Genomic DNA, 13,679 nt, shown 5'->3' with positions numbered 1-13,679 from the left:
GAGGAAGCATTAAAACATGTTCCCTCACACGAATGCACCCAGGCCACATGTGCGACCATTTCTGTCGCAGTCTCAAGTCTTGTTTTTTGTATCATAAATTTCAAACTACCTGCTCCTGTGTCACATTTTTGTTCAATCTAACTTTACTGCAGCCTCACCATGTTATACAAAAAAGCATGTCAAAGTAACAGAATAATGTTCCTTGTGCAGTCTGTCATTACCGAAAGACACTAAATTAAACGTAGGTGCACTATTTCTGCACTAAAGCAAAACATGCCACTGTTTCTCTTTCTTTCAAGAATCTATCTCCCTCTTAACATTGACATGGACGCTTTGGGAATGTGTTTGATGAGTTTCCCTTTGTAGCTGAACAGAATCCTTCTGTGGAAACTTCATAGCCACAGGCAGACTGACTGAAACCTTATCTGTCCATGCATATTGTAGCATTGGAGCTCACTGATGAGACAGGGTGAGAACAACAAACAGGACACAGGACTCTTACCACTGCTTGGTTATATCAAACATCATGATGACCCCGTTACAATTCTTGTACACATCCAGGAACTCAGCGTCCAGGGCCACCTCATCTGACTACAATAAACAAAAAACACACACCACTGTCAGTTAGGAGTGAGTGTTTCACATGTAGGTGGAAACAAAAGACTATTTTTATATAGATCTGAATCCTATAAGATCTTTCAGGCAAATTCCATCTCTGACCCACATACTATAAGTCAGCCTTTTTTTCTGAGCACATGACATTCATGTGATAATCACCTCTTGAGTCTCATTCTCCAATTTCAAGTTGTCTCCACGCCGTTTGCCTTTGCCTGAAAGAACAGAAAAGATGAGTGAGGACAAGCTGACATCAAGTTTAGTCCACAGCTAGGAAAGTTGATTTACATTTGTTTATGATAAGTAAAGCAAGCACAGTAGCTTTTCTCTCTGAAAAGCATGTTGCAGGGTTCTTTTAAGGCACACTGCCCGTGTAAACACACATTACTGGCGTTTGGTTCATATGGTGCACACACACACTGAAATGTAGCCACACAGCAAACCTGGGAACAGCCAAACCTTCAGACTATTGACATTTAACTACAAAGAGAAGAGCTAGGCAGGGCAAACCTACAGCACACAAGCAAGTTCAGTGTCTACACACTATGGTCCTGCTCACCTTCAGGTAGAGGATATTTTTGGCCTGATATGAGTGTGAGAGGTACAAAAAAAAGAAAACATCAACACTGAGGACAGAAAAAAACAGAAAGCACCCATGTGTCTGTTTGATGTCCTGACAAACTGTAGCAACATGACTGTAGCATAGACAAAGGTGTAACTTCTCAGAGTGAGTGGAAAGTCTGTCACTTTAACTGACAGGTGTGTCAGCACTCACCTTTGTCTACCACGTCCCACACCTCTACTTTGACCACATCATCAGTAGCTGGGAAAGAAAGAAAGGAAAGATACACTGATCATGTTTCCAGAGAATTATGACGTACAGTGCTCTCTTTAACTTTGTGAGTTTTCTTCGTAATATTTGTCAAGATTCATTAAAGTTGCTAACATTAAAACAAAAGTGCCAATTTCCCACCCTCATAACCTTATTTTTATTCTAATTGGCTGGCTAACTTGCCTGCTTGCCTGCTTAAGTCTGTAAAGGGTAGAGTCATTTACATGCTAAAGCTAGAAAGCTATGGAGTCAAAACAATGACTTTAATATTTGACACTGAAAAACATATACTGAAACTGAAAAAAAGAAACATTGGCATTAAAAAGCATGTATTTAAAAAAATGAAATGGCATCGAAACAGGAAATGGCAATGATAACGTTTTGCTAAAGTTAAGCACAATATCAAATTTCATATATTATTTCATTTTTATACATTTTTTCATTCTGATGTTATTTAATACAAATCATATTTCATTTATTCTATGCAACCGTTTTATCCATGACTGTTTATAATTCCAATAGTGTTTTTCTTTTTTGATTACACGTTTTTCTCTTACTGTTTTTTTTCAGTTTCAACCTTCCATATTTTTGGTAAAATAATGTTTCAGTTTATATAATTGAAATAATATAACATTTGATGTCCTTGTTACCTTTGGATTAACATTATCAATGCACTCACATTTTTCAGTGCCAAGGTTCCTTTTTTTTGCAGTTTGAGGGTATGTTTTACGATGCCAAATTCTATTTTCAATATCAAACATTAAAGTCATCATTTTGGCTCCATAGAAAGCTAGTCACAAAAGAACAACAAAGAAAAAAAGTTGTTTGATGTAACCAATGTTACAATGACATGCAATGTCAAGCTTAACTGCTTTTTACTGTTATCTGGGGTCAATGTGTACCAGGGGGCAGCCATCTTTGTTTTTAATCAACAGAAAATTGTTTTCTGTTTTCCTGTTCTTGCTTTAAAACCAATATAGGGGAATGCCAAACACTTAAAAATCTCTTTTTATGGCATAATGTAAAGAGGGATCTGAAAGAAAAACAACCCAAGATCAGAATTACATAAGACGATCATCAGCATGCTGACCCTGTGTGTACATGAATTTCTGGACTGAATGTTTTCTTAATGTAGTTTACTGAAAGGTTACATACCCCAGTTTTAAGGGCTACAAAATGATACAGGAGCTAAAACACCAAAAGACGTGAAAGAAGGAAACTGTTTGATCCCTGGAGACGGACTAACAGGATTTTTACTCTAAAACACTTCAGCTATAGCTACATCTAAACAGATAGTCTTTGTTTTACCTTGATAAGGAGCCACTGAAACACAGCACCAGGCACAACAGCAGATGTTAAACAATCAACAAATTAAAAGAAATTAAAACAGAAGAAGCTTTAACAAAAGAAGAGTAAGGGATATCAAGAGAGAGATGCATTTGCTTACTTTTGTAATTCCAATGAATACTTGTGGCTTGGATCTCCTGAGTGGGGAGGTACTCTTCTACAAACTTCTTGCCCTGCAGTCGATGCCATAGAGTACTTTTTCCAGTATTTCTATCTCCTCTAATGACTATTTTCACTGCAATGAGAAAGAAAACATATATTCAGTTAATTAGAGCACAACCTAAAATGATTTTTTTCATTACTGGGAAAGACTAGTTTTACTGCAGAGCTCTAATCCTATGACTGGCTGTTACTTACTGTTATACTGAACCCCTTTGGCAAAGCGTCTCTGCAGACTTTGGTTCATGGACTGCATGCCAGCTGGAATGTTCTTGTCCCTGAGCTGCCCCGGCTCAGACCCCACCAGCTTCTTTAGTGCTGAAAACATCTTGACTTTGCTTTACAAGCTTTACGGGTTCAAACAGAAACGTAGTGGTTGCTTACAGCTGCAGGAAGTGTGTAACAGTGTTCTTAAGGGTGAAGTCAAGGGTCCATGCTGTAGAGCAGAGCTGAGGCCAATGCAACAAATATAAAGCAGTTCTTCTCTTAAACACAGCTTGTTGGTCTTGTCTTTAGGTCAGAGGTGGAGGTGTCTACCGAGTTGTTGTGGGCACCATCTGTGAAGAACCAAAGAAACATTGGAGTTAGGGTTGAGAATTTACTCCACTTCAAAAGTCAGGAATGTCAAAACAATGGCTTTGTCAAACGTGTGCTTTAACAGACTATACACTGAAATCCTGAGGTTAACTTAAATACCTTTATAAGACTTTTTAAAAACCTTTCAAAAAATAATAAGACCTCATTGTGACTTCAAGCTGTTGTTAGCAACCCATCTTTACCAGTTGTAGTTTGCATTTTAGCAGAAATGAGTTTAGCTGAAAAGGACTAAAGCTTGAAAGGATAAATGAAACTACAGGCAGCTTTATTGACATTCCCATTCCCACAACAAGTAACAGCAACCTGAGGAAAAAACAAGAACTTAGTTCACCATTATCAACTTTTAGGACATGTGCCCGATTTTATATGATATGCTTTCCATCAGCTTCTCTGTGTCCATCAGCACGCCATTGATGACATGTAAGTGGGAGGCCACCGAGTGCACCACCAACACATTGTTTTCTCTTTTTGTTTTTTTTCCACATCACATCACATTGTTCCTTTTAATTTACCTTGCAGAGCAGGTGCACTTGCATGATTCATTGTCTGAAATCCTACATGTTCATCTTGCCAAGCTCCAATAGCTTACAACTTCACTGGCAGAATGCTTAATGGCCCAATTAGTAGGCAGGGGAGGGAGCTATGGACCAGGTGCGATTATTTTTGAAGGTTCAGCCCCTCAAAATGTTTTCCAATGGTTCTTACCCAGATAGACTATTTCAAAAATGTTGTAGTTCAAAAATGTATGGACATATGGTGAGGCATAATATCTCCTCTTCAATCTAAATGCATATCCAGAAACTTCAAGACTCCGACTACCATCTCAAAAGAACAAACAAGCAAAAAAAACAAAAAAAACAAAACAAAACAAAAATTCTAACAACCGCCATTTTGTGTGGGGTTTTTTTGGCCTTTTGATTGTCAACAGGAAATCTTTGAATTTCGGACCAGAGCCTGTCAAAACATACCATTTAGTGATGTTACTCTGTTGGCAGTTGGAAGGAATCAGTGTTGGGTGTGTTTGCTTCTTTCAATCACTTTTAGGTCTCTAATTTTGTAGCGCAGCATAGGGGGCGCAAGCCTGGCGCACCCCTATGCTGCGCAGTGTTAATTTCGGAGGTTGCCTCTCTGCATAAGTCAGTGCCCTGGTTGGGGCACCCCAGTCTAACAAGTCTGGTCCGCCCCTGCTTGTCAGAGCGCACCTTGTTGCAGGTTTGTTTTGTTGCTCATTAGATGGATCAGATGGATTTATGCTCAATGGAGGGTTCAGTTGGTGGAAAAGAGGGAGCTGCAGAGAAAGACAGGGCTCAGCTTCCCCCAGGTAAAAGTCAAACACCCGCTCAGTCATGACTGTCCAAGCAGTGCCCCGCACTGCTCCATTGCCCATCGCCCTGCAGTCTATTTTCACAAATCATGATTCACCCATATCACCATAAGAGAGGATTTTCTTCGGTAGAGTTGGGATGTTCTGAGAAAAACTAATGTATATTTCTAAACTATCTAAATCTAAGAATGATCCAAGTATCTTTTTGAGGAGCAGCAGGTTTTATGTGTGTCAATCATTCCATTAATAATTTGCAGATGAACCTAAAAGGGTCCTGGCTCTGTAAATGTTCCAGTCAAAGATCTTAATCAAACTCCTAAAAAGTGACAGATTGAAAACGGAGGACTGGAGGAAAGGGGTTCAAACATTTACTGATGAGAGGTCTAGTTCATGTTAAACTCATTGGGCTGTTGATAGGGACCATAAGGAACACAAGGTGCTGGGTGTCAAAGATGCACAAGAACATTTTTATGACATTCCAGTTTCTGTTGTTTTGTTAGTGAACTGTTAAAGCACGCTGCACACATGCAGAGTCAGTGCTTGCTGCAGAATAAAAGGTGCGCAATAGCGGTGGAGAAACATTTGAACTTTGCATTTTTTAAATCGTCCACAAAGAAAAATTCAAATTAAACAATATAATCCATATATTGCCCAGGCCTAGATACAACATGACGAGGTAAGGTATTTATCAGTACAGTAATGTGACAACAAGCTAATGTTGTAAGTTTATACTGTATTTCAGTAGCCAGCTATATGTACCTCTACTCACAGCCCGGTGCTATGATGTATCTATAACATGACAACAAGTTGTCAGCTCATACAGTAATTTTGCAGCCGTCCATACATAGCGCTACTGACAGTTCGGTGCTCTAAGACATGTCTATAATATGTAACGTTAGTGAATCCTGGTCATGTCCTCCCAGTCATCTACCAATCAGAGCTAGCGTAACCTCACTCTTCATTTTATTGATAGACTCTCAAGTTTGAACAGACCACTGTAGAATAACTGCTGACTGTGGGTTCAAATCAACATTGCCACAAACACAATAGCCCCTTAGCTCGTGCTCTATCACTCTCCCGTTTAGCTTTCTTCTGCTCTTCTGTCCTGTCTGACAGTTAGGCTCCAATGTCCACCATCACTACAAAATACATCACAGAAATCATTTTCAGCAGAGAAAAACACAGATCTCTCTTCTTTCTACAAAACTTCATCAGCTAACGTGATGTTGTCATAGAGACTTAGACGTGTTGTAAACCAATCCAGTCTTGCTCGACCTGATTAGGAAGCTAAGAAGTAGCCATGAAGTAGCATTTCAAAATAACCTACATTGGTGCTTATCATCTCATTTTAAAGTGGGATTAATGATCAGGCATATATCTAGAAGAGATACTTTTTCAAGCTCCTCCTCACAGCCTTTTTAAGGAAAATAGTTCTATAGACAGCACGGCAAACTGACTCAGACTTTTATAGTTTTTCCTCTTTTCTTCTGGCAACTGAAAGTGCTTTTATATGACATGTCATGTCTCATCCATACACCAACAGAAGAGGGGACTTGTATCACCATGAACTGATCTCACTCACACACTGCTGACAATGGCACACATTACTGGGGTTGACTGCTTTGGCACTTCTGCACGTGGAAAACCTCAAAACGGAGCCACAGCAACCCCTAAGCAAGTTCATTCATAACAATCTAGGGGTCAGTTCAAACTAGGGCTGGGATGATACACTTGTCTTTGTTTCGCTTCTTTACCATTTTCTCGGGTGCTGATTCAATTTAAATTGCAATTCTTCAATATTTCTTCATTTGAGTTGGAGTTTTTGTAACACCAGACCATGTGAAAAAGTTGAATAATGATGATGATGTCTACAGACTATATTAGGAGCCATATTTTCCCAAAGAATGAACATCACATGTGAGTCAGTTTTTTAGAATTTATACAGGAGATCTGACATCTCAACTTTTCCCCAACCCAGCTCATAAACAAAGACTAAAATTAAGGATTTTAAAAAAATCATTAAACAAAAAACCCAGGGATATCAGACATCATTTCCCCCCATTCCTAGTTAAAACAGATAGTTTAATATAATGGGATAAATATAAAGATTACTGACAAACAAAACAGAGAAGATTTGACTTCAGAATAACGTGTCAGCAGAATAAACTATCACCTCTGATTATTACTCATAATCCAGATAGGGTGTGTTTATTTTCAGAGTGTGTGCTCTCTGTTTATTTGTTATACCTTTCCTTCACTGATGAAATCTTTCTTTTTTTTTGGTGTCAGTCATTATGCTGTAAAGCTGCCTCACCACAATCACCACAGGGCTAACAGTCAACACTGGGAACAGTGTCCTCTCCTCGGCTCTCCATCTCTCCAACAGACACTAGATAAAATACCTGCCTCTTCATTAGATCCTATAGGACAAAATGTCAATATTTGCCAGCGAATGAGTGAGTGGGGTTATCAGTCTAGTGACTGTGATGAACAGCAGAGCAAAGACAAACACAGAAGGCAGGAAGAGGAAACATGGCGTCACTTGTAACCAAACCTACACCTAAATGTTAGTGCAGTGGTGAAGACAAACTGAAACTTTCAATTTTCCTGAGAAACATCCGAAAATACTTTTTTCATTTTACAGTTTTCTCAGTTGTTCAACTGGCTTAATTATCAATCTATTCTTTAACATAGTGGTCCACAAAATGGTAGTCGGGAACACCTGTGGGATAAGCACTACATTTCTACACAGTCGATATTCAGGTTCAAACATTCGGAATAACCCTTTCACAGGGTTCCAGCTACATGTAAATGAGCATAGCAGCAACAAAAACACCAATTTCATATCTCATTCATTATTGTAAAAAAAATAAATAGTGGTTACAAAACCATGCTGACAGTAAATGTTTGATCTAGAGGTGCACCGATCACAATTTTCTGGCAGATCACAGATCTTTAAAAAGCCTGACCTGCCGATACCAAATTGGGCCGATACCGGAGTGACTTTTTATTTTTTATAGCTGACAGCATATGCCTTCAATGTTCCAATCTTATTTTATTTAAAATTATTGAACAATACCTTCGAAACAATAAAATCTTTACATTTTAACTTAAACAACCAATAAAGTTTCCTGAGTTTTAGGTCTCAGAGCAAAAAGCAACAACGGCTGAGTGTCAGACATTCCCGGAGGTATACAAGATCAGTTTCATATGTAAGGATGGATCAATCACTGATCACTGATCTCTGATCACAGATCCCTCAAAGTTAAGGAAATCAGCACCAATCAATCCAAATTTCTTCATTGATGAACCCTTTGGTGACTGAGCCAGGATAACAACAGTATCAGTGGAGGCAGAGCAGGAAACACAGCAACATGTGCACCTTTGTGCTAATATCTGATCAATCCACTTAAGTATCTTCTTCTGATGTTTTTGTCTGGTTTTGGATCAGCCCATTGCTGTTTCCCCACAGCAGGGGGGGACCAGTCTCAAGTACCACTATATCTTGGGTTATCAAAGTATTTACCAATATCAGTCTACTAATAGTATGTAGTGAATTTCCATTAACAGCACGTGCTGGAACTGAGTGTACAGATGTGGTCTGATTACGCACTGAAACAGAGACACTGTAAATGACTCAGTTACCTGCTCAATTGCAAAGTGCTGGATGGGTGATATGCAGCAAGGGTTAACTGCATTGCATTCATGATCCTGTTAAATACCAGAGGGAGCAGCCAGTTTAAATACAGTATTATGTTGAAATTAGCAAAACTCAGGTTGCATGATAAATTGTGACATCATCAATGTCATATGGGGCAATTAAAAACACATTGAGCCAAGCGGCGCCAAGCGTGCACACTTCTTCATTTAAGATGGGCCTTTTGGATGGTGTCAGATGAAACACATGTTAGCTATCAGGTAGCGTCAGGTTAGCTGGAGCCAGTTTGGTGGCTTTAAAATGCCTCAATCTCATTGTGGATTTCGGATGATCACTTAACAAACAAGCATTATCCAAAACTGGCCAGATAAACAGGTGTATATTGCTGTTTGGGTCTATTTATCACACTTTGTAATAATTAACCAAATGTAGAAATGCTGTCATATTATATTTAGATATTTCCTAATATCCTGTGTCCCACTTCAATATCTCTGTGACAAAACATGACAAATAACAGGGACCAGATGGTTTAATGCCGTCTGAAAAACTCGCTGTTACAGGTACCTTAGAAAGGCCTCAGCTACAGGATCAAATGTGAAACATGTGAGCTGACCAAGTGATGTGTGAAAAGAATTCACTGCAGTGTATTAAAACCTCTGATAAATCCCAAAGGAGTCAGCTAGGAGGGGTTTATCCACAATCGTAGACAGTTATCCCCAGTTGACACCGTTAGAACAACGTATGCTTAGTTACATGAGAGACTGTCTGTATTTGAGAGACGGCTTGTATCACAAAGACACAATGAATCAGTTACTTCTTTTACCATCAACACCATCCTGCTAGCGTTAGCCAACCAAGCTGATAGCTCGGCTGATCTATATCTGAAAGGAATAATGGGGATAAGTGATAAATGAAAACTATCAATATGCCATTTAAAAATGAACACAACCTTCGTGGTTGATGTGGTTGCCCGGTTTGTTACCTACACAAACCAGAAGGTAACGTTATCCTCTGACACTGTTTAAGCTAGTCGATATTAGCTTAGCTCTGGTCCCTGTTCGTTCAGTATCAAACGACATAATGACTGAGTGTTATTAATATCTTCAGTGTCAGCTATAAATACTCACTGCTATTAAATGAGACAAGGAGCTGCATCCCCGACATATTCATCTGGAAACATCTGTTAGACCTCCATCCCGACTCAGATGTAGCAGCAACATTCCTTTGCAAAGACAGCAGCTACAGTGACCCAGCGTTGAGTTGCGCACACTAAGACACACAGCTTCCGTTGATACTTTCAGAATAAAGCAAAATGTGTTTATTTCCCATTATTAATTTTAGATCGAGGTGTCCACACCAGGTTTGATGTTTTTTTTTTTTTTTTTACAGTCTATGGTCTAACCCCCCCGAAACGTATTAACCATGAAAGTAACACATGAATGCTCTTTTTGAATAACTATTTATTTGAGCAATTTCACTCTAAAAAAAGGTGCTGAAACATTCTTGTGCCATCATTACAGACTTATGAAAGAAAACTCCACTCGTCCCTCAATTGTCTCTTGATACCAGATGATAAGTGGTCAGTTTTTGCAGTGTTAAAAGAAAAATGTTCTTCAACCTGGGGGAATATGGGGAAAATATGAGAGGATCAAGTTCTGGACTTAATCATTGTTTTCCAGGATGTTTTAGGAGTAGTTTGACATGAAAACAACATTTTTAAACCTATTCATTTCCCATCCTGCAGTCTGAACACTTTGATGGACCAAATTTTTTGCCTTCCTAGCTCCATCTTATAACTTGTGTTCTCTGATGTGTATTTGTGACTCTGAATGTTCAAGAAGCACACTTTCACATCATAATAAACACATTCATTTAAACATGTCAGCTACAAGTGTTCTTGAGTTTCTGCAGAATGTACAGAGATTTAGTTTTGTGTAAGTAGCCTGCAAACACAGTCTGAATGTAGAAAGTGAGACATTGCGAGAGATACTTTTTGTGACCTTAACAGAAATCGTAAATGTGTTGCTTTATTCCATCCACCCATTTTCTATACCACTTATCCTGTTCAGGGTTGCGGGTGGTTGGAGCCTATCCCAGCTGTCATTGGGCAAGAGGTGGGGTACGCCCTGGACTGATCGCCAGTCAATTGCAGGGCTGACATATAGAGAGACAAACAACCATTCACACACATATTCACTCCTACAGACAATTTCAAGTGACTAATTAACCTGGTGTGCATGTTTTGGACTGCAGGAGGAAGCTGGAGAAAACCCATGCATGAGAACATGCAAACTCCACACAGAAAGATCTGCTGGCTGAGGTGGGGATTTGAACCAGTGACCTTCTTGCTGTGAGGCTGCAGTGCTGACCGTTGCACCACCGTGCAGCCATGTTGAGTCAGTTTCTTTTTAACGTAACCTACAATGTTTTCTTGTTAAGCTCTTATGATGCCATTTCCTAAGGTCCTCATCACTTTTAAAGAAATTTAAACAATAGTTTGTATCTTAAACATGCACTGAGGGGTGGCTGTGTGCAGGTCTTTTGAATAAATACTTCATTTTATCTTATAACTATTTGGATCATTTTTCCTATGTACATGACTTTGTGTTGCTACACTGCAGGGGCAGTGTTAACAGTCCCAAGCCTGGCCCAAAATATTTTCTCTCTCTCTCACCCTCTCTCTCTCTCTCTCTCTGCACACACATACACACACACACACACACACACACACACACACACACACACACACACACACACACACACACGTATATATAAATATATATATATATATATATATATATATATATATATATATATATATATATATATATATATATATATACCTCTGACCTCTGTAGGTCTTTTGCCTGTGGCTGCCTTCAGCACCATCACCTCATGCTTACCATTGTAGCCATCCTGACCATCTGCTTTGTTGCCCTCTGGTAGTTTTACTCCTTCCCTTTTCTTGACACCATCAGCCTGCACTTATCTAGTCCGAGTGACATTCCGTTGTCATTGCTGTCGATCCTAGTGAGGTGGATCAGGGTGTCGATGTCACATTCACTCTTGGCGGTCAGCTTGATGTCAACCATGTAGTGCAGGTGGCTGATAGTTTTTCCACTTCTAGAACGGTATCCACAGCCACTCTTGATCTTGCTAAGGGGGGTCAGGCCTATATAGAACAGCAGCAGGGACAGAGCATCTCTTTGGTATATAACACATTCAGTGCTCATTTGTGACACCGACTTTGAGTTAGCCTCCAGTGTTGTCTTCCATTGTTCCATTGAGTTCTGGAGGAAAGTTAGAAGTATCGGATTGACCCTATACAGCTTCAGGCACCCCTACGGGACTTGCAATCCCTGGAGATTGCTCTGCCAACCAGTAACTGGTGCTTGGCTCCTCTGGTGTTATTGCCAATTCCCTTCTGTGCTCTTTTTATGTATTGATCCACATGCCCACTCATCTTGGTTGCTATGATACCTGATAGGAGCTTCCATGTGGTGCTAAGGCAGGTTATAGGCTGGTAGTTAGATGATGTTGATCCCTCCTAAGGGTCCCTCATGATCAGGACTGTTCGGCCTTGGGTGAGCCACTCTGGGTGGATCCCCAATATTAGCAGCTGGTTTGTTGGTGCTGCTAGGCGTTCATGAAGAGCATTTAGCTTCTTCAGCCAGTGGGTGTGGACCATGTCAGGCCCTGGTGCTGTCCAGTTCTTTTCCTCATTTTTGACACTCTTTGGACGTTGGATGTCTGCTGTTTTACTTGCAACTGGGACTTTCTCTGGGAGGCTGCTGTGTTTTGCTTATAGGTCCATTGGGCGTTGGTGTTTTGTGATTCCCCATTTTCCCAGACATTCTTCCATTATAGTTCAGTCTCAGCTCCGGGTGGGTCTTCTGTATTCTTACTACCCTGCCATTAAGAGCCATTGTGAAAATTTGTCACTTCACCTTTGTTTTGTTGTTGTTAGATGCCCTTTCATTATACAATGATTTGAGTTTGGCAATCTTTTCAGACTTTTAGAAAAAATAAAATAGGGAAAGACTGAAGATTTCTTGTCTGTTATTTAACTGAAGTAAATGCCTTTGCTCTCAAATCCTTTAATAAATGGAAAGCTGTAGCTGGCTGGTTTATTATAGCCCTGTAATAGAGTGAATGCAGGTAGAGCCATCTTATTAACAAAAACATAGCAAAAACGCAATCATATACTAAGGGAGCCAAGGCAAAGAAACCACACACAGTAACTGTAGTTTATCAGTCAGTTGTGTTTGGTGCTTTAAATAGTCATAGACTAATTCTTGTTATTTGTCATATTATCATGTTATTATTCTTGTCATTTAAGGCCCAGTCAAAATTTGTTTGTCCCAGCTAAAACTGAAATTCTGGCTCTGTACTTGATTCACTGTGTATGAAAAGTGTTTTATATGTTAAGTCTGATTGAGTCCAGTTTTGAGATCATTTATCGTTGTAACATAATAAAAGCCTGTTCTCAACTGATGAGAGTCGAGTCGAGAAGGATATTGATATAACCTGTACTTTCAGTCATTAAATGTTCCATCATTTACTTTGGACCTGTGAACACACTTATGACACCTGAGCTGAGGATTTACCGTTCATTATGCCATGCATCATCATTTTATTACTGAAAAGTTTGATATTGTGTTGAACAGACCAAATCAAAGGCAGGGGAAAATAACAAAATAAAACAAAAAATATAATCAAGGCTTATAGCAAGGCATTTTAATACTTTCTACATTCCAGAAACAAGAAATCTCATATGGCAACAGTTTTGGTACACCTAGAACAGGCCACCACTTCATATCTTGTCTCATTCAAATGCCAACAGTCTCTTCCTATTTTCATACATTGACTTCATTTCCTGGTTTCCGAACAAATGTAAACGTAAAGACCGTGGTTTGTGCTTTGAAGCTACAATTTGTTTCACTTCCGCATAAAGCAGCTCACTTACCGCGACAGAGGCGGTCCAATCCAGCGCGCCAGCTTCCCCACTACACCCTCCTTGGATGCTCCTCTCTGCGGCTTGCGACACCTAACGGCAGATGGCAGGGCTTACACCTGAGCATCCTCAGCTGTCACTTTACCACACGAATACGCCTGATGATATCGGCCTCTGCGTGTTAAGATCAAAC

General features: G+C 39.7%; 1 protein-coding gene across 3 annotated transcripts in view; it reads right to left on the bottom strand.

Annotated features, from left to right (window-relative positions):
• rabl6b (RAB, member RAS oncogene family-like 6b) overlaps positions 1 to 13,625 on the bottom strand; it is a 38,154-nt gene extending 24,529 nt beyond the window's left edge. Inside the window, exons 1-7 of one of the 3 annotated variants that reach the window (XM_074671258.1) lie at positions 13,499 to 13,625; positions 3,152 to 3,510; positions 2,895 to 3,029; positions 1,391 to 1,438; positions 1,175 to 1,198; positions 778 to 830; positions 503 to 591 (exon numbers count right to left, since the gene is read on the bottom strand). In XM_074671258.1, coding sequence (XP_074527359.1) covers positions 503 to 591; positions 778 to 830; positions 1,175 to 1,198; positions 1,391 to 1,438; positions 2,895 to 3,029; positions 3,152 to 3,281 — 479 coding nt within the window. In that variant the 5' untranslated portion in view covers positions 3,282 to 3,510; positions 13,499 to 13,625. Of the gene's footprint in view, positions 1 to 502; positions 592 to 777; positions 831 to 1,174; positions 1,199 to 1,390; positions 1,439 to 2,894; positions 3,030 to 3,151; positions 3,511 to 9,659; positions 9,814 to 13,498 lie in introns of those variants that run through there. The other 2 variants (XM_074671257.1, XM_074671259.1) reach the window with 2 other exon arrangements.
• Between the last annotated feature and the right edge of the window lie 54 nt (positions 13,626 to 13,679).

Source organism: Halichoeres trimaculatus, unplaced genomic scaffold (assembly GCF_033239565.1).
Source record: "Halichoeres trimaculatus isolate MK-OKI-2021-1 unplaced genomic scaffold, fHalTri1.1 fHalTri1_scaffold_5, whole genome shotgun sequence".
NCBI lineage: Eukaryota > Metazoa > Chordata > Actinopteri > Labriformes > Labridae > Halichoeres > Halichoeres trimaculatus.
Note: the sequence above shows the minus strand (reverse complement) of the source record. Positions and strands in the feature narration are given on the sequence as shown.